Raw genomic sequence first — 21,297 nt, 5'->3', positions numbered from 1 at the left:
CCTCATGTCATTTCTATGAAGTTCATCATTGTCAAATGAATCGAGGTTTGGGAAGGTCAAATGACTTTCTGCAAATCTCACAATAAATAAGAGTGAATTAGCTCATGCTGGTTCCAAAGCTCAAGGTACTAGGGGCTGACACACAAGGCCTCTTAATGAGTAAGATCAGAAGACATACACCGAGATCCTAACAAAGAATTTCCCCGTAGAATACTCTTCCAGAGTTTTGTGCTTGCAAGGATAAGGAAGATGTTCAGCTAAACATCTCGTCGAGTAGCTCCATCTCCAGGTACCCAAATTAATCTCAGCTGTGGGAGACATCCTAGTATCCCTTTGTCTCTCTACTTCCTGGGTGAGTCTGCAGTTTTTCCTGAATGACCTAATGGGTAGCCATAAAGTGAAAGGTTGGGGGGCACTCACCAGTGGAGACGCTGGCTGAGGTAGGGGGGCTCCGGGCTTGCTCTTTCAGAGCCACCACATTGACAGTATATTCCTCCCCAGGCTTTAATCCCGTCTGGTTGAAGGATGTAACGTCACTGGGGAGCTGGGCAATCACCCCTCCTTCATTGTTCTGCAGGGTGGGGGGGGAGGGAGAAGCAGAGAAAGCAAAAGAGGAAATCAATGGGAGGGAAATGTGTGGGACACTGACTGTGAATTAAAGATGGGGACCACTTCTCTGCCCTCCAGGCTGACAGCTGAGGGTCTGGGGCCAGGAATGACTCCCAGCAGGATCAAGAAGAATGCCACCACTCTATGAGGATTTGGCAAACGGAGAACCAATTTTCAAGAACATTTCTTTGGCCTCTTCTGAGTCTACTGAGTTTGCCAATAAAAATTAGTCATGAGGTGATGTAGATTGGCTCTTGCCAAAAATGAAATGTCTGATGCTTACCATCTATCAGATTTTTTGGCATTTATCATGGTGAGCATGCCCTTGGCTAGCTAGAAGAGTCTAGTTGTGTATGTATGTGTGTAAACATCTTTATGTACATGACAACATGTTTCAAACTAAGACATTCCCAGTTTTTTAATGAGCCGGAGCTATTATTTTGCTGTATCTGGAGTTTCTCATGGTGTTACACTGGCTGCAAATCTGTCATTGTCTTATTACCCAGATGAGTTAGGAATCCGTGACACAACTAACTGTGAAGTACAAGGAAGAGAAAAGGGGTAGAACAAAGAATAATACAAAGGAGAGAAGAAAGAGACAAGTTGGTGGAAGAGGAAATGAAAAAGATCAACTTGATGATGCTGGGTCCAGGATTTTGTATCTTTCTACCCTCCTATCTGTCTGTCTGTTTGCCTATTATTATACATTTTCTCTGTGTGCCTCTGGAAATGGAGGTGACAAGAGGGCTCTTTTTTGTGGCACTGCCCTTCTCCACTATTCTTTGGTCTCTGTTTATGTCACCTGGAGTGCCCTATTATGTAATTTATAGCCACACTTTTATAAATCAACGTGACCTCCCACTGGCCTCAACCTACAGATCATACAGCTGTTTTCTGTGGCTGTATATTTGACCTTGGCATGCCCTGGCTAGCCCCACTCTTAGAGTTTTACATATTGGATGTAAAACAGGCAAACCTGGCATTGGTTTCTTTCCTGCCTGAGTGGCAGTGTGACATGATTCTCTCTGCCCTGTTATAAATCCAATTGCCCACCATACTTTACTGGCCATTTTAATGCAGATAAGACATATAAGAATGTATGTGTATAGAATGTCTGCTTCGATGTATTTAGCTTGCCATGACGTGACCATATCCACATAAGAGAAGTGGACAGAGCCCTGGAATAGGAAGTGGAGACCCAATTCTTCTTTTAAGCCTGCCACCAACTAGCTGTCTGATATCATTTAAGTTCACTGAGTCTTAGTTTCTATAAACTAAACAAACTAGATATAAAATGAAGGGTCATCAGTTCCAACAGTCCATGCCTCTAAGAATTTTGAAGTAAAACAGTGGTGAAATCATAGTCTCATAGGCCAAAAATGTGTCATCTGTCATTAAGTCTGATGAATGACTGAAAAAATCCTCTTTGATATTGAAAGATGAAGACAGAGGAAAGGACTATGATTAAACATTATACCCTTATGAGTGGTATAGTTAGGGAAAACATCAGTGGCATTAATAAATCCTGGAAAACTAGAACTAGTCAGGCGCCTCTGGCAACTTAGAAAAGTAGTTTTAGGGTTAATAAAATAAAATACTGCTTTGATGAATGGAAAGGAATCTTAGGATAATTTTTAACTCAAAGACTAATAATATAATTTGCTTAAGAAAAAAATTTCTCAATGAATAGGTTATGAAAGGTGTTTTTGTGATACATCTCTGACCTTTAGAGACTGAAGCCATGCAAGCTGACTTTTGGGGCATCTGTCTGCACAGAAGGAAGCTGTGGGTTGATTATAAGACCGATTCAGTCTGGCTTTTCTTATGTCCTAAAGAGACGCCCCAACTTTTTGAAGGTCTCAGTTTTCAGACTTGCTAAAATTATAGCTTGCTAAACCCTAGAGCTTTCTGAGCAGAGAGCTGGGGCTGGTGGCTGCTTCCGCATTCTCCTGTCATCCAAGGCTCAGGTGCCAGGCTCAGGGCCATTACTCAGTCCTTACCATGCCTTTATAAAAGAAATGTTCTGTAGCCCATATACCCACAAAATGCCCCTTTGTGTCCTAATGGCATGGAGAGAGAGATTGGGGGGAGTGCCTTCTTTGCTGCCCCGATTCCAAGTTGAGGGTATGAATACCCCAAATAAGGCTGTTCAGCAGTCTGACAGGTGGGGGTTACCTTTGGAATGAAGCTGATCTCCCACCCATCAAAGGAGAACGAGAAGGGCTCCCACTGCACCTCCACGGTGGTCTCTGTGATCGTCTTGAATCGTAGCCCTTGAGGAGTGGAGAGATCTGGAACACAGCAATGTGGGTGACCATGTCATGGCTCTCCCTGGCAGGGGCAGAGAGCATTACCTGGGGCTCCCTCCACGCCATGGGTGTGGTGGCGTGTGATGGGCAGGCTACCCCAATCTCATTACACAGGTGGTGGGTTCCAGGTAAGGGGTCAGCCCATGCCACTGTGGTCTTGGCACTCAGAGTGGGCGAAGATATGAATAAAGTTAACAAACATAACCTAATAAATACTTTTTTATGCTTTCTGTTACATAATAGGTTACTATTAAAATAAAAAACCCACACTTTCCTTTCCTTACTAAGGTGGTGAATCTTGGCATTTAACATGATGCTTTTCAGAGAAACTGAACACTGTCTTCAGAGGCTTTAAGGGTTCCCGAGAGACAATATAAAGGCTAACATCACTGTTTCCATTTCACACCCAGGAAACCGTGGCACAGAGAGAGTAATGAAAGACGTGGAGGAAGCCAACTTCAGAATATAGTCTGGAATGCTTTTCTCGATCACGTGATGTGCCCTAAGAATATCTTGTTTAGCTCAAATCGCACGTCTAGGATGGTCTGAAATTTCCATTTCACGTATACAAGCAAAGCAAGGGCATAATCGAGGGACAGCAGATACTGGGGTTTTCACTCACTCCACTAGCTTCTTCTTTTCTCCAGCTGTTCCTTCATTTTCTCTCCCTTCTCTCCTTCACTCACCTTTGCCTCATGTATCTCATTTTTAGTTCCTCTGCTTATCTCCCTCTTTTTCCATTCCCTACACCCTCCCCCCCCGCCGCCTCCCCAACACACACGCACACACACACGCACAGGTGGAAGTATGCTTGTCCTAATGGAGTTCCAAGTACCAGCCCTGAAATACGACAGCACGACTTTTCTCAGTTCTCCAGTGAGCCTGCTCCCATTTTAGCTGTGCCTCTCCTGGGATATTCCCATTGGAAAATTGACAGATTCTTATCCTTCCTGTTTGGAAGCTTCCTCATGCTTCTTGGTGAAAGGCAGGGCTGATTCTGAGCCCACTTGAAGGCGTGTCAGGGGAGCTTACATGATTTTGTCCTTGTCACCTGGGAGCTTGCCTGAGGGGATGCCCTGAATTGGTGTAACAAAGGCCATGGGAGATGGAAACCTCATCACAGCATGTGCACGTGGATCAGAGAAGAGACGCCTGGGAGTCGGGCCAGGCTCTTGCTGAGGTGACCCATCCTGGAGCGAGGTGGGGAAAGCGGCAGATGGTGACCTGCCTCTCTACACAATCATTGCAGATATTTTAAACTAGTTCTCAGGCACGAGAGGAGTTGAAGAAAAAGGTCAAATATAAACAGAGATAATTACAGGCATATTAAAAAAAAGGCAGCATTCATAGGGGGAGTCCAATATTATAACAGGGTCTTTGTCACCTGAAAAGCAAGGGGACAAAATAACTTCTTAAATCCTTTTCCCTCTGCTTGCCCCTATGCTTACATCCTTCAAAGCACAACTCAAGTCCTTGGGCCTCCATGAAGACTTCAAAGCCAACTCTTCCTACTTCAACCTCTTCTTATTCTGAACTTTCATGACATTTGTTACCCAGATACCATCTTGTCATTTAAGAGCTACATAAAATGGGCTCAGATCTCTCATCCCATATTTGGTGATAAGTCCCATTTACCAACCCAGGGGCTTATGTTTCATTGTCACGTCTTGTTCCCGTTTCCTGCTACTGCTAAATTCTCTGCATTATATAATAAAAAATAAGTATTTGGTCTTTGTCCTGGCACACAGCTCCCAAAACCCTAGGAATTCTCAGAATGATAAGAGTATCTTTTGTATGATTATGAGATAACTGGTAGCTGGGACCTCCTAGATAGCTGGTCTGCAGAAAAACCCAGGCATGATTTAGAGAGAGTGTTGGAACATTCAGCCCTACATCCCAACCTCCAGGGAGGGGAAAGGGGCTGACTTGAGTTAATCACCAATGGCTAGTGGTTTCGTCAATCATGCCTGTGTAATGAAACCTCTATAAAAAAACCCCTAAACGACGGGGTTCAGAGGGCTGCCGGGTTGGTGAACACATGGAAGTACTGAGAAGGGTGCTTGTCCAGAAAGAACGTGGAAACTCCACACCCCATACTTCACCCTATGCATGTCTTCCATTTCGTTGGTCCTGAGTTGTATCCTTTATAAGAAACTGGTAATAGAGAGTAAAGCTCTGTGAGTTCTAAGGAATTACCAAAAGTAAGCAGGGGTTGTGGGAAAACCTTAAATTTATAGCTGGTCAGTGAGAAGTCCTGGTGTCAACCTGGGACTTGTGATGGCAACTGACGTGGAGGCCCTGTGAGACTGAGGACTTAGCTTGTGGGATCTGATGCTAACTCCAGGTGGATAGATATTGAACTGAATTGAACTGGATTGTTGGACACCCAGCTGGCATTTGAGAGCTGGACAAATGGTGTTGGAAAGATAATTGAAGAATTCGGAGGTGTATGAAGAAAACTAAATAACAGCCCCTTCCCATCTCTTTCTTATTCTGTTCTTTGATGTAGTCAATGTTAATAGTTGGCATGCAATTTTTTAAAAAATTTCTGTGCTTAAATAAACATACAAAATATAGATACATACCTATAGCAGTTTCTCTGTTATAAATAGAACACTTCCATTTCTCATGGAGAAGAGTTTAGCTTGCTCTCTGTGTCTGACTGTCTCTCTTTTGCCCCGTTGTCTTTCTAGACAACGCTTTAGAGCCTCAACGTTTATCATCAAAATGGACTATCAGGATATTTTACTAAATAAACGGTCACGAAGAAATAATGCTATGAGGAGAGGTGGGTGTTTTCAGTTGTGGTTTTAAATAAGATTTTTTTTCCACTCTGTTATACACTTACCATCTGTAACGTACCATTTAGCACTTGCTTATTATACATCCTATTTTATATCTCCTGGTTTCTAGTCTCTAACTAGATTTGAAGTCTATATAAGGCCCATACTTTCCTTGACTTCTAATCAGACTAGCTTATAACAAGTCAGAACTCAATAATTAAAGTACTCTTTGTCCTTTTGGTTCTATAATTGATAGGGTTTGCCTGGATTTGGAAACTCTTTTTTGGAAGTGACTTTTTAATGAGGTACCCTTTCCTAAGTGGGTCACGTTGGAAGCCCTTCCCCTCAAGAGCAATGATTATTGCAGGCATCCCTGAATAATTAAGAAAAGACACTACTATCACGAATGCCCATGATCTCATGTAGGAGAAAAGAAGAATGAAACAGGATGGGGAAATGGTACGTACGGGTGGCCACCTTGGCCGTGATGGGAAGGCTGAGGATGTTGCTAATGACAGCGTAGACGCTGATGTTGTAGGTGAGACCTGGCTCCAGCTCCGAGATGGTGACACCACTCCAATCTCCAGGCACCCGCTGCTGGAGCTGGAGGCCCCCCGGGGCCGTCGGCTGGTAAGAGATCACATATTCCGTCACTGCCATCGGCCCGTCCCATTCCAGCTCAATGGACCTGTCGCTGATACCAGCCACTCGCAAGTCCTCTGGAGGGGCAACTACCAGGAGGCAATACACAAATAGCATGAGCTCAGAGGACTGCCTTCCCCATCCTGGACCCAACTTCCTTCCTCATATCTCACCCCACATGCCCTGTCTGTATATTCTGCTCAGCTCATTGCCTTTGAGTGATTGGTAATTCCCTTTGCAAGCATGTTCTTATCTTTTCTGTGCTCAGTACTCCCATCCCTATAGGGCCATGAGTTAGTGGTGTGCTGGAGCCGGCTTCTACTGGCTCAGGAAAGTTGATTGTCGAATTTTGCAAGACAGTTTTAAATAGTCATTATTAAAGATTAAATTGTATTCAATATTAACTTACAATTAAGTAAATTATCTTAAAAACAAAATTATGAATACTCCAAACTCATCACTGGCAAATTACTTCACTACATTTTACTATTATCTATGCCCTTGGGTCAATTTACATGTGTTGTATCTCTCTGGTAGAAATACTATGTAATTGTGTGCTAATGCACAGCTGTTTCCAACTATGCATTTAGTGACTTCATGTTGGTAGTTTGAAATTGGCCACGGAGGAGTATTTACACCATGGAAGTTGGCAAATGCTACAAAGCAGGGCTTTTTACTTTTTCCCTCAGAGATCTAGTTGTTAGATATTTAACAGCATACATTGGCTAATATTTTTGGTAGTTTAATAAATTATTGTTACCAGATTACCCTGAGAGCCAGTATTTGATTTGGCAAGTGGAAATAAAGGCTTATTCCTGGTTATCTTGCAAAATACAAGAAGCCAAAACAGTAAATCCTAGATACCATGGACTGATGAAGACATTCAATAACACTTTATTTTCCCTGTTAAAAGGAGACTGTTTAAGTTTTGAAAGAAATGGAACTCGTATTAAACAAATTTTTATTAGCCTTGATTTTGGGGATGATGAGAAAGGAGCATTCTTGAGGGCTTTGCTTTTCTCTCTTGTTCTACTTTTCAAATGCTATTCAGAGAATCACCAAAAATTAAACCTCATTGAAATAGCCTTTCATGTATGGTTCCCTTGGGAAGTGAAGATTCTCCAGTAGTGGGGGTATTAAATGACTGAAACTTTAAGATCAATTAGGAAGTTAACGCCAGTATACCTGTAATTGGACCTGCCCATAGATTAACTCGAAGATCAGGCCAGTATTTAAATAGTCATAATTAACTTATAAATTTATATGCAGTGGAGGCTTTGGTTAGTTTAAAAGTTGTCATTGGTGTTGAATTTCTCCTCTGAGAATTCTCACTCTTTCATCTTTACAAGAGCAGAGGACTGAGGCAGCTGCTAGTCACAGGGCCATGTGAAAAGAAGGTGCCTGCGCTGCCTGTGGTGCTCAGCCTCAAATCCTTGGCAGAGGTGTAAATGAGGACTCATAAGATGGAAATTAGGAACATATATTTACAATGTTGGGCATTTGCTTTAATTGCTTTTACCCCAAACTGTGAATGGTATAAAACAATCTAGATAGCAGAGCTTCCTCTGATTAAAGATGGCAAATGTTGACCAAAACAAAAATATTTTAAATTTATTTTTTTTTAATTTATAAAACTAGATTAATGTAAATGAAATTTAAATAATCAAACTTTCAAATGATAGTTTATAAGCATATATCATTTCTAACCCTGGCATGATGAAAGCTTTGAATTGCACTAAGATCTTTGGGGTAGCCTGTATAATGCATACCAAATGACTCCTGGACCAGGGAAAGAGGGGTTGGTATATAGAACCTATCAGTATTTTGCATGGTTATATAGAGCATTTATTATGCACCAAGGACAATGCTAAACATTCTGACATAGATTTTTTTATTTCATCCTCTCACCAACACTATGGAATTGGTATTATTTTTACCCCGGTTTTATAGAGAAGAAAACTGACTCACAGAGTCAGCAAACACAGAAGCTAGGATTTGAACCCAGGCACAATGCTTCTAGAATCTCTAAGCCAGTGTACAATACCACTTTACATTTGCATAGCATTTCAGTCTATAAAACATGTTTAGATAAACTATCTAACTAGACTTTTTTAAAAAATCCTTTAATAGCAGCTCTATGAGGTAGATTGGGTAGATATAATTATCCCAACTTTACAAATGGAGAAACTGAGACCCAGGCTAAAGGACTTGCCAAAAGTAAGGGAGTTGGGTCATAGCTGAACTGATTATCAAACCAAGATCTATACTTAGTGTGTTCTTTCCCCTACAATTTGTAGGATGGGTTACTGATTGTACCAGATGCTTTCCTTCATTTATACACAGCCCTTAAAAATAAACTACATCAGTGAATAATTCAGACTATCATGTAGGATGCCAATTCCAGACTGGTGCTTATCCTAGAGGTAAGAAACTTCTTTTAAGAAGGATTCTCTAAAATTTCACAATTTGTATGGAAACACAAAGGACTCCAAATAGCCAAAGCTATCTTGAGAAAGAAAAACGGAGCTGGAGGAATCAGGCTCCCTGACTCAGACTGTATACAAACCTACAGTAATCAAGACAGTATGGTACTGGCACAAAAACAGAAATATAGATCAATGGAACAGGATAGAAAGCCCAGAGATAAACCCACGCAAATACGGTCACCTTATCTCTGATAAAGGAAGCAAGAATATACAATGGAGAAAAGACAGCCTCTTCAATAAGTGGTGCTGGGAAAACTGGACAGCTACATGTAAAAGAATGAAATTAGAACACTCCCTAACACCATACACAAAAATAAACTCTAAATGGATTAAAGACCTAAATGTAAGGGCAGACACTATAAAACTCTTAGAGGAAAACATAGGCAGAACATTCTATGACATAAATCACAACAAGATCCTTTTTGACCCACCTCTTAGAGAAATGGAAATAAAAACAAAAATAAACAAAGGGGACCTAATGAAACATAAAAGCTTTTGCACAGCAAAGGAAACCATAAACAAGATGAAAAGACAACCCTCAGAATGGGAAAAAATATTTGCAAATGAAGCAACTGACAAAGGATTAATCTCCAAAATATACAAGCAGCTCATGCAGCTCAATATCAAAAAACAAACAACCCAATCCAAAAATGGGCAGAAGACCTAAATAGACATTTTTCCAAAGAAGATATACAGATTGCCAACAAACACCTGAAAGGATGCTCAACATCACTAATCATTAGAGAAATGCAAATCAAAACTACAATGAGGTATCACCTCATGCCAGTCAGAATGGCCATCATCAAAAAATCTACAAACAATAAATGCTGGAGAGGGTGTGGAGAAAAGGGAACACTCTTGCACTGCTGGTGGGAATGTAAATTGATACAGCCACTGTGGAGAACAGTATGGAGGTTCCTTAAAAAACTAAAAATAGAACTGTCATATGACCCAGCAATCCCACTACCGGGCATATACCCTGAGAAAACCATAATTCAAAAAGTCATGTACCACAATGTTCATTGCAGCACTATTTACAATAGCCAGGACATGGAAGCAACCTAAGTGTCCATCAACAGATGAATGGATAAAGAAGATGTGGCACATGTATACAATGGAATATTACTCAGCCATAAAAACAAACAAAATTGAGTTATTTGTAGTGAGGTGGATGGACCTAGAGTCTATCATAAAGAGTGAAGTAAGTCAGAAAGAGAAAAACAAATACCGTTTGCTAACACATATATATGGAATCTAAAAAAAAAAAAAAAAGGTTCTGAAGAACCTAGGGGCAGGACAGGAATAAAGACGCAGACACAGAGAATGGACTTGAGGACGTGGGGAGGGGGAAGGGTAAGCTGGGACGAAGTGAGAGAGTAGCACTGACATATATACACTACCAAATGTAAAATAAATAGCTAGTGGGAAGCAGCTGTATAGCACAGGAAGATCAGGTCGGTGCATGTGACCACCTAGAGGGGTGGGATAGGGAGGGTGGGAGAGAGGCGCAAGAGGGAGTGGATATGGGGATATACGTATACATATAGCTGATTCACTTTGTTATAGAGCAGCAACTAACACAACAATGTAAAGCAATTATACTCCAATAAAGATGTTAAAAATAAAAAATAAATAAAACAAAAGCACAACAATAAGAAAAAGAAAGAAAGAAAGAAAGATTCTCTAGGGCCTGCCTTTTGTTATTCAACACGCTGATTCCAAGTTTCCTGTGTGGGGCTCCTCCTGTTATGGTGACAGAAACAGCCATTCCAAATTTCAAGTCACCAACAATTCTTAGGGCATTTGGGACAAGTCAGTGTATTCATTTTTAGTGCCTTTCTCCAGAAAATAAAGCTAATCACGACGAAGGAGAATGATCCAGGCAGAGCATTTGGGGATTTTAAAGTAAAAAACAGAAGGATTTTTTCATCTTGACAACTTAACTTGGCAAGTTTTTTATCTTGAGACCTGAGCCTGGTGGTGGTAATGATGAGAAAGAAGCAATGGTGTCGACTGTGGAAGAAGCATTCTTGAGAGCGGTGGCTCCAAGGAGGAGACCATCACCTTTCACCCTATAACTTAGTAGCAGCTGTGTACATTGGGTGTCAGTAATTCTTATAAAAGGAGATGGTATTGCTAGAAAGCAAACCGTAAAAGAGCCGTATGCCTTGATTCAAGGAATTTAGTGTGTGTGGTGGGCTGCGAATTATTCTTAGTCTTACTTTCTTTGGGGCTCCAACTTGGGAACTTGGGGAAGAGCAGGCAGTTAAAAAGGAGTAAACTGCAGCTTGAGGAATTGGAGTTGCTTATCTGCAAAGATGCCATGCTGTTTACTTTTTAGATCTCGCATCAATTTTGCACATATGTGGCGAGAGCAGTTGGAATTAGTTCCATGAAGTGTCTCGCTCGGAGGAGCGAGTGATTTCAGGTGCCAAAGGTTGGGCTGGCCGCAGTGCTGGCAGACGCAGAGGCTGATGGTGATGAATCTCTGCAGGTCTGACTGAAGTCCAGGGAACGGCTTTCTGGATTGTTTCAAGCCCCTGCTCTGGTTGTTCTTTCATCCTGTTGCTTTGCAGGGAGTTGTGGCCAAACCTCCTTCCCTGGGGGCAGGCGTGGACAAATGGTTGGATGTGCTTCCTTACCCCGTCTCCAACACCTAATATTTTTTATCATTTGACAGAGCTCAGCTTTCATATCAAAAGACTATTTCTTTGTGTATGTGGCTTTCAAAATTTTTATTTTCCGATTCCACTCTACTTAGCATCCCAGGGAGGATTAAAGAGTGCTAGAAGTTGGTAGGAGACCAGGGTTCTTATTCTTGCTCTGCCATTAATTAGCTGTCTGGCTGTGGAAAAATCTTCCTGTCTCTCAGGGCTGCTGCTTTTTACAATTTGTAAAATGAGAAGCCCAGAGTAGCTTCTTTCAAAGCCTGTTTTAAGTGCTCATATTCATGAATTTTTTTGTTCTATTATCTTTACCGGGCCAGAGAACAGAGGCAGAAAGGTTGAGATCTGGTCCCATGGCCCACTATGAGAAAGATCAAGGCTGGGAGTCAAATAGAGTGGCCTTGTCAACCCTATTCAATTGCATTTATGCTCTAGCGGCCTAAGGAGCCTCAGAATGAAGTCCACACAATGGGCAGCCATTTTCCATGCCCTTGCCAGAGAGAAAAGAATGACCTGTGGAGAAGTGCATTTTGTGGCTCTCCATGTTTTCACCTTACCCATTCTCTTCTTTCCTCTCCTCACTGCTGTTGGCAAGGGGAGCAGTAATGCTGGAGTGGGTGCATCTGGCCAGGAAAGTCAAACAGTGGATAAGCAGCCCCTCTCCTAGAGCCTTCTCACAAAGAGCAAGTGAAGTAGCACTTTAGATAATGACCTAGTTACTTCTCTGGAAAAGACCCATGGCATTTGGTTTAAAAGACAAGAAAGCCTTGAGAGCAGCACCTGCTGCAATCAGTGGTGGCTCCATGGTTGCTATAGAAACAGATGGAGATTATGCAACTGTCCCTCCTCATATGCTTTGGGAACCTGTAAAGTAATTTATCTGGGCGTCCAGAAGTCTTCCTCAAACAGCACAGAGGTAACGTGTTGGAGGTAACATGTGCTTATGGTTTGGGCTCAACCCAGTTGTAGTTATGCTAGCAGCTGCTGAGTCTTCCCTGAGTGACCAGAAGGGCTTCTCTCTGGTTCAGTTTGGACCCTGGATCAGATTAAGATTCTGTTTGCAAATGAACCCATCCCTGTGGAAAAGGAGGGTCAAGAACATGAGAAATATGTACCACCCAACAGAGATCAATTTTATTAAGAAGGATGTGAACTACAGAATAGCCGTACATAGAAAAGGGCCCAAATGGACCCTTAGCATCCTCTGATGGGGCCTCATGGAGCCTCGTCCTGTGGGTGGGAACAAGGATCATGCTTCAGCCTCCTCTTCCCAGCAATTACCTAGGACTTTGGATTCAGAAATGATGAAGCTTAACTTCTGCTTGACTTTTCCTTCTGAACAATTGGTATAACAACTATTTATATTTTCAGTAAGATATTCAGTAAACAAAATTAGGCTAAATGAAATCATCGACTATGGAAAAAAATGGAAGAACATGAAAATTTTTTTTTCCTAAGCAGCAGGTTGTTGTTTATCTTTTAGTTGTTGCCATCGACCTTTTAAAAACTTTTAAGTTGAAGTTGCAGGTGCAGGAGACTTGTCTGACTGGTCTGGTACCTAGGTGGGAATCATTGATGATGCTCAAGAATAAAAGGCTGGTGAAGCTGGCCTCCCAGGATTTCCCCCTTAAACCAAGGTCAGAAGGTCGATCAGAAAATTCCTAGAATCAACCCATCAGAAAGCTTAAAAATGTTCGTTTGTTGTTATTTTTTATTTTAACTTTTCCCAATGAGCACTCTGAGCCCACTGTTACAGATTGAACTACAAATGGAAAAGATCAAGATCGGTCACTCAATCTGTACTGTTTAAAACACATATGTATCAGTGAGAGTCCCTGATTTAGTCAGAAGATGAGCAGTAACAGTGAGATAATGACAATAATCTGATTTTAGGCAAAAGAAAATGATCTCCAGTGAGATATTGGTGTTTTCCCACTGATAGATTTAGGTCTGCCTTTTGGGACATCACCTTTGTATTGGTTTCCATGGTGCAGACACATATGGGGTTGGTTCCAATTTGCTATGTCATCTGGAACAAAGCAACTCGTGACCTTTTAATATGCTGTACTAATAGTTAGAATGTGCGTTGTTGCTCAATGCCTTTAGTAGTTTATTCCTGGTTTCAAGTAATTCCTTGCCTATAAATACTTTTATCCATGTGGACACTAGATCATTTCAAAAATTAATAACACTTTGCAATATGTAAGCTCCAAAATAGCCAGAGTGCCAGAGTGCCCTGCCAGTCTGGTTATCACAGACTAAACACCATCGCATGCCCTCGCACTGTGAAAGGAAGTGTCCCCAGAATATGGCAACAGGCAAGGGGGATATTTTGGAGCAGGTGGAGCTCTGGGAAGCCCGCTGAGTTAGAGTGGTCCCTTGCCTAAGGTGGTGCCATGGTCTGACTCTCTGCTTTCTTCCATCTCAAGGACAGTGAAATGCTGTCACCATTATTACCATTGACTTTGTTCCAGTCTTGGGGTAAGATTCAGCTTTCATCCTGAACTTGACCTTTTCTGGTTTCCACCCTTCCCCGCTTAAATCTGCCTCGTCAATCGTGATTGACTCAAGAAATCAGCTGTCTTGGAAAGCAAGTGTGCATGACCCAGCTGGGAATTCTTCGGCCTAAAATTCACCTTCCCTCCCATCTCTCTTCCCACCTCCAGCCAGTTTGCTGGACCACCCTTGACAAAGGCCCCGCCGAGCTCCCCTCCCTACCTGCCGAGCAGTCAGGGCCCTGGTAGCCCTCTTCACAGAAGCAGAGCCCCTCCTGGCAGTGTCCTCGTCCACTGCAGGCGTTCAGACACCGCTGCTGGCCGCAGTCCTCACCAGCGTAGCCCTCCTGGCACAGGCAGGTACCGTTGGTACATCTCCCCTTCCCCGAACAGTCCCCAGGGCACCTCAGCTCGCTGCAACCCTCGCCAGTGTAGGCCTCTTCACAGACACACTCCCCGTCCACGCACAGCCCCCGGGAGCTGCAGTCTGTTGGGCACCGGAGCTCTGAGCAGTCGTCGCCGCTGTACTCGCTGTCACAGATGCACTGGCCATCCACACACACGCCCCGACTGGAGCAGCCTAGGGGGCAGTAGGGCTCCGAGCAGTTCTTGCCAAACCAGCCTTGATCGCAGATGCAGCCACAGGACTCGAGGCTAAAGTTGCCGTGGCCACTGCAGTGAGGGATATAATCCAGTTGTCCTGGAATGGCCAAGGAGAAGGTCAAAGGGCAGCAGTGGAACCTCCTGTAAATGGGGTATGGGAGGGGTGGGCAGAGACCTCTCCTCACTCTCTGATCAGATTTGTGTTGCTGAGAATTAAGCTCAAGCTAGTTTGGTACAGCATCGACTTCATGAATGTTTTCATCTAATAGGGGCTGTGTCTGGCACAGCACTGGGGGCCACGATGAGTGAGATCGGGTCCCTCGTCCTTCAGGGGCTCACCTTCAGTGTGTCTTGGCTTGGGTTCCCTAGAAGCAGACTTTAGATGAGAATTCAGATGAGAGTGACTTACGGGGAAGTGCTCCCGGGAAAAACCGGTCAGAGAGAAGGGGAGACTCAGGAGGTTGGAGCCCAAGCCAGACACATTATCAGGCAAAGTCCTGGGGGTGTCACTTGGGTGCAGTCCTGCAGGGACTTCTGGACACAGTGTAAGCCACACCTCAACTGGGATGAAAGGCTGTCCTTGGAGGGTGTAAATGTCCATTGTCTCCCTGGGGCAGGCCAAAGAGGTTCCTACAGCCCAAGGACAGCCCCTGACCAAGACGCCCAGGTGCTGGCTATGGGGACGGAAGGGGATCTGAGGGCTTGTATGCTGAGTGCCAGGCCTGTGATGCAGGACAAGGTCACATGCACTGCAGCCACATCCCACTCCCTCTCCTTCCCGCCATCTAACTAACTCTGCTCATTCATCACAGCTTAGCACTATGGTCACTTCCAAGGCTTCCCAGAACTTGTCTCATTTGGTGACTGTCTGCTGTGATCTTTTTAGGATTCTATGCATATCTCCTGCCCTAGCCCTTACCATGCTATAACTATAGTGGTTCATTTAAACCACTATAAAAGGTAAAAGCTTGAACCCAAGATTGTAAGGAAGACACAGTCCTCTTGTTACAAAAGAATGAATTTCATGGGTTGAAGGTACCTTTTGGGTGAGAGGAGCTGGGCACAAAAAGGGACACACTTTCTGCTCATCGGGGGTCAGCTGATAACAGCTATTGCACGTGGGGTCCCTAGTAGAAGCCAGGCTTTCATCTGAATGGAGGCTTTTATTTTTATATTTAATAACTCCTGATGTTCTAGTCTGTCACCGTTTGTCAATGGAGAAAGGAAGTCATGGGTTATGTAACTTGCTTAAGTCACAAGCTAGTAAGTAGCAGAGCTAGGATTTGAAGTCAGGAAGTCTGGCTCTGACTTCTCCCAGAGAGGACAAGATAGTCATTGGTAAGTGTTACTAGTCAGGGGGTGGGTGAGACTAGAGGTACAAGTCCTGGATACTCAGCCTTTGGAGGGGAGGGGGTTGTAATAAGCTCTGTGAGCGGGTGTGTGCGTGCACGTGCATGTACACCCACGTGCGTTCGTGGAGGGGGCAGGGGCTGAAACTTCCACCTTGCTGGAGAAGATGGGGCCAGGTCCTCTGAGACTATAATGGCTATCATTTACTCAGATGGGAGAAAGACTGAGATGGAGTGAACAGGGCGCCTGAATTCTCTAGTCCCTCAGGTTAACATGGATAGATATCAATTCAACAGCCTGTGAAAACCAAAGATAAATGAAGACAGACCTCAAATTCCCTGCTCACCACAGAAGCTGCTGTGCTGAACCGATGTATCATTACCTGACTCATCCCCCCAAAATCAGGTTAATGTATTTCAAACTGACTAAGCGCTGTAGAGGATCCCTACACCAAATCCCCCGGGAAGGACCACATTTAGATCTTAGAGACGTCTGAACAGAGAGCTACAGACTAGGGTACTTCTTTCCCTCTGTGTGAACAGGTGCCGGATTTCGAGGGGAGTGGTGGCTCACCCTCATTCACTCTCCCTCTCTGCTCAGCGCCCTCCCTCCCTCCTGAGACCGGCTGCAAACTCCCAGACTCTACCTGTGGCCGCACTTTCCTGGCAGCAGTTACTGGTGCACTGGTCCCGAAGCACTGACACCTCCCTCTCCAGCATCTCGATTCGGCTCAGCAGCTCCTGCAGCAGCTGGGCAGAGCTGGCGCATGGGCAGGCCTTTTTGGGGAGGTTGATCCTGTGGGTGAAGGTGACCTGGCTCTCGTGGTCCGAGGTCTGGCCCGTGTACTCTGTCAGCACCTCGTCTTCGGCACTCACCTCCTGCTCGGCCGAGGCCTCCAGCCCCGAGGAACAGAGGCTGTCCAGGGGCACGTTAATGTTGTACACGTGGTTGAAGACCACCGGCTGCTCTTTGCCGGATGTGTTGTAGCTGTCAGCGCCTCCTTCCTCCTCCACCGGCTGTCTCTGGACCCTTTCCGTGGTGACCTCCAGCTGACACTCTGAGGGCTTAAGCATGGAGCCCAGAAGGATCAGGTTGACGCCAATGAGCATGTTCTTCAAGACCACCGTTTCTCCGTCTGCCCCCATCCTCTCAGCAGAGTGCTGGGTTCAAGACCGGCCTGCAGCAGAAAGCATGGAGTTGTGGAAATTTGCAAGAGAAACCAAGGAACGAACGAGATGGCCTCTGAGACCTGCACTTGGGCACCACGCTATGCACGGTCCTGCAAAGCTAAAGGATAGCAGTGAGGATTTCAAGGGGAAGGTTGGGAAGTGACTACCAGGGTCATGAAAGCCCAGAGCTTTTTGTTCCCTAGAGGAATGAACCCCTGAAAATGGATACTGCTTCTGCAGAAGGGCATTTTGATTTCCCAAAAGGCTTATCTAGAACACATGAGTCTGGCCTCCACAGTGGACAAGTGGTTCCAACAAAGAAGACATGTGAGGACTCGGGGCAGGGGCACTGTGGCTAGGCTAGTCCTCCAAGGAGAACTCAGAGCATCCTTTCACTTCTGAGTGAGAATTAGGATGAAGGGTACCATTGAGCCTTAGGCATACCCTCATATTTCGCCAGATATTTACAATGAAGGGGTCCCACCAGCCACTTCAAAGTAACTTATTAACTCCTCTAAGCTCATGTGTTCAAATACCAGTTGACTTTAGAATAACCGACCAGGCAGATAATATAGTTCCAGGTAACTGTGGTTGTTAATAATCCTTAGGTACATTTGTGATTATCTGGGACTGTGTGAGCCGAACTTTCTTTTAATGTTCTCATTAGTATAGTCCCAGTGCTTTGTGATCACAGGGTGCCTTTCTTCCGAGGTCCTGTTTAAATTGCTAAAATAATGTATTAGCTCCTCTACTGGTTACCTAGTCACCAAGAACCATGGAGAACGATAAATTTCCTGTAATGCAAATCAGTTTTACAGAAATTATATTTCTTCTATATTCCCTGTGTAAAAGAGAAAAGAGGCTTACAAATTTTGGTTCTAAAGGTAATGTTAGAGCTAAGAAGATTAAGGACAAAGGAACAGAGTGAGAGTAAATGTGAATTTGGGAAGAAGGCAATAAGCAACAGCTAACATCAACTGAATGTGTACTGTGTACAGACTGCGCTGTGCACCTCACGTGGGATCTTACTTGACCCTTAGAACAAACCTATGATGGGATGTTATGATTATCCCCATCTTGTAATGGAGTGAATTCTGCCTAGAAAGCTTAAAATTTGAATGCAGGTCTGACTCCAAAACCTGTGTTCTTAACTGCTGTGCTCCCAGTGCTTGTCTTGATAAGCATGTTCAATGTTCTGTTGTCTCTGATGGAAATTGTGTTAGTTATAGGATCTTCCCAAGAATACTGAGATTAGAAAATTTTGCTAGGGCCAGATCCAATGTTCCTTCCTGCATGAAGCATTCTCCTCTCATCTTTTTCTTCCTGTTCCCTCAGGAGGCTAAGGAGCATCCCCAGCACAGGCTAAGTTTATCCCTCACTCCTTATAAAGCCCCTCTGACAGCATTTGCCACACTAGACTCTGGGTTTCCTTTGTCTGCTCCTGCCCCCCCACACACACTGGCCCCGAACTGCTAAGTCAATTTAGGTCAGACCACATCTTATTCACAGTATTTGATGTGTGTCTAGGACAGCAAACGTGTTCTGTACTGTGGCTGTTGAATGAATAAGTGAGTAGATACATGGAAGGATGGATAAACAGATGAACTAATGAGTAAATGCCCTGCGAGCAAAAGGTTGAATCATTCTCCAACTCATTTAATCTCTTTCCATTATCCTCAAGTTATTCACTATTTTCTTCAATTTCAGTTCAATTGGACAATTTCTGAGGGATGATTTTATTAGGAGTAATCTGTATTAGTGGCTATTTTGGAAACCATGCCTTATGACTCAGTCTTTATATTATATATTGGACTAAAATCTTTGTTTCCAATATGAAGAAGAAGCAGAACAGAGTAGAGCTATTAAGATTCTGGACTCTGGAGCCAGACTGCCTGGTTCTTCCCCTATCCCAGGACTACCCTGAAATCACTGGCACATGTGAGAAATCTCTTCCATCATTTGACAGCCGGAAAGCCCAACCTTAGCATACCCTTATTCAAAGAAGGGTGAGGTTCGTGGAGTGATGGGAGAGGTGGTGATCCACTGGCTACATCAGATGAGGTAAATCAACCTTGGGGACACAGGGAGTGACATGTCTGAACCAAAGTTCTCTCATGACTGTAAGCTCTTTCCAAGCCCCTCTATCTGAGGTATTACTTGCCTTCCCATTTTCAGCTGCTCTAGGCATTTCATCCTTGGAGTGGCACACTGCCCTTATATCATTGAAAGTTTCCCAGGAATGGCTCTGACATAAGTCATTTACACTTACATTTACATTGAAGGCTAAGGAGCCTTAGCCATCTTACTTGCTAAACTAAAGTTGGTTTGTCTGATCCATGTTGATATTGCTGAATAGTTTTTTTTTTTTCTGGGAATCATAAAATTATCATGTAGCACCCATAGTACTTAACAGAACTTTTTGCACAGAAAAGACACTCAATAAATAAGTAAAAGAATAAATGACATTATAAATGAAAAGGAAGACAAGTGACAGGAAACTTAAAAGGGAATAATGTTAGGTTCCACACCAGTCCAAAGCAACAACTATAAAATTATATGTGGAGAGAAAAGTATAGCTTTATGTGTGAAAAACACAAGATTTTAGTCAATAACCAGACTGACTATGAATTAGTCAACAGTGTGATTTTTGTAACCTCCAAAGCCTTATTTAGACTCAGGATTTATTGACTGATTGACTGATTGATTGATTGATTGAAGTATAGTTGATTTACAGACTCAGGCTTTATTAATTGAAATCATAGACTAGGATGCGCAGAGGACTGTTTTGCTCTGTACTGCACTTGTCATTGATTACTTCTGGGTGGAGAGGATGCTGAAGGTACTCAAAATCTTGTTGTAGGAGAGGGAGGAACTTAGCATTTTTGTCCAGAGAAGTGACAACCCCAGAGCTATCGTTCCTTTATCATTCATTCCTTTGACAGATATTTATTGAGTACCTACTATATGCTGGTTCCTTTATTCACAGAAGTTATATTTAAGTGTGTGTGGGGGGGGAGAGGGTGGGAGGGGGAGGACATACAATACATAAATACCCGCAATAATTCTGTATGTCATATATAATGTATGATATAATTCATATTATATGGTATTTAATATATGACGATGTAACATTCATTTGTGTGTGTTGTGTCAGCAGGTGGTAACTGCTGTGGAGGAAAAGAAAAGAAGGGAGAGGAGGAGGTACCAGGACAGGGAAGTCACATGGATATTTTGTAGAGCCCAGCCGGGGAAAGCTTGTCTAATGAGGTGACCACTGAGCAGAGACCTGAAGGAAGTAAGGAGTGAGCTTAGCAGACGGCTGAGGAAGTGCATTCCAGGCACAGGGAACGGCAAGGGTGAGGGCTCTGAGGCAGGAGCCGGCCTGGTGAGTTTGAGTGACAGTGAGACTGGAGGCGAGTGAATGAGGGAGCAGATGTGGGGAGATGAGGTCAGAGAAGGAGTGGGGGCCAGGTCAGAGAAGGCCTGTGAACCACTGTAAGGACTTGGGCTCTTACTGTGGCTCTACAGTCATTGCTCTCAAATGCATCCACATATTAAATGTTTATGATGATCTAGTTCTTGCCATTGAGAAACTCTCAGCCTCATGAAAGAGATGGAAACACAAGTAAATATAATGACAATGCAATGTGATCATTATCATAACCAAAAAACACACAAAATGTCCCTAGAGGGCTGGAGGTGACACAGCAACTTTGCCTGGGGCAGCAGGGGGAAGCTACGCAGAGAGTGTGGGGTAATCGTCAGTGCTGTTTGCCAAGTATTTCTGGCCTGGCTTTCCAGACGTGTGGTAGGACTACATTTTCCAGGGCTGTGTTTTCCGGCCCCCTGTTGGTTAGGTGAGGCCATGTCACTAGTACTGGCCGATGGTTGTGAGAGGAAGTGATGTGGGTGACTTCTGGGAGGGGGCATTCATTGCTGACGGGAGACCCCCCAGAGCTTTCTCTTTCCCATCGATGGTGACTGGCAATGTTCAAGATGGTGGCTGCTTTCTCAGTCTGGGTCCCTGAGTGACCATGATAAAGGGTGCCCTGGCTGTGTACAGTAGGTGTGTAGTGCATGAGAGAGAAATAAACTTTTGGTTTTGAAGCACAGATGTTGGTATTGCTTTTTCCTACAGCATAACCTAGTCTATCAGAAGATAATACTGAACTGGGTTTTAATAGA

General features: G+C 43.7%; 1 protein-coding gene across 1 annotated transcript in view; it reads right to left on the bottom strand.

Annotated features, from left to right (window-relative positions):
- Positions 1–17,088, bottom strand: part of TNR (tenascin R) — a gene marked incomplete at both ends in the record, with an annotated part of 78,414 nt that extends 61,326 nt beyond the window's left edge. The window contains 5 exons of the mRNA XM_079697277.1: positions 421–571; positions 2,785–2,900; positions 6,169–6,432; positions 14,214–14,690; positions 16,590–17,088. Of these exons, the coding sequence (XP_079553403.1) occupies positions 421–571; positions 2,785–2,900; positions 6,169–6,432; positions 14,214–14,690; positions 16,590–17,088 (1,507 nt within the window). The remainder of the gene's footprint in view (positions 1–420; positions 572–2,784; positions 2,901–6,168; positions 6,433–14,213; positions 14,691–16,589) is intronic.
- Positions 17,089–21,297: the final 4,209 nt, after the last annotated feature.

This window comes from Hyperoodon ampullatus, assembly GCF_949752795.1.
Source record: "Hyperoodon ampullatus genome assembly, chromosome: 2".
In the NCBI taxonomy this organism is placed as follows: Eukaryota; Metazoa; Chordata; class Mammalia; order Artiodactyla; family Ziphiidae; genus Hyperoodon; species Hyperoodon ampullatus.
Note: the sequence above shows the minus strand (reverse complement) of the source record. Positions and strands in the feature narration are given on the sequence as shown.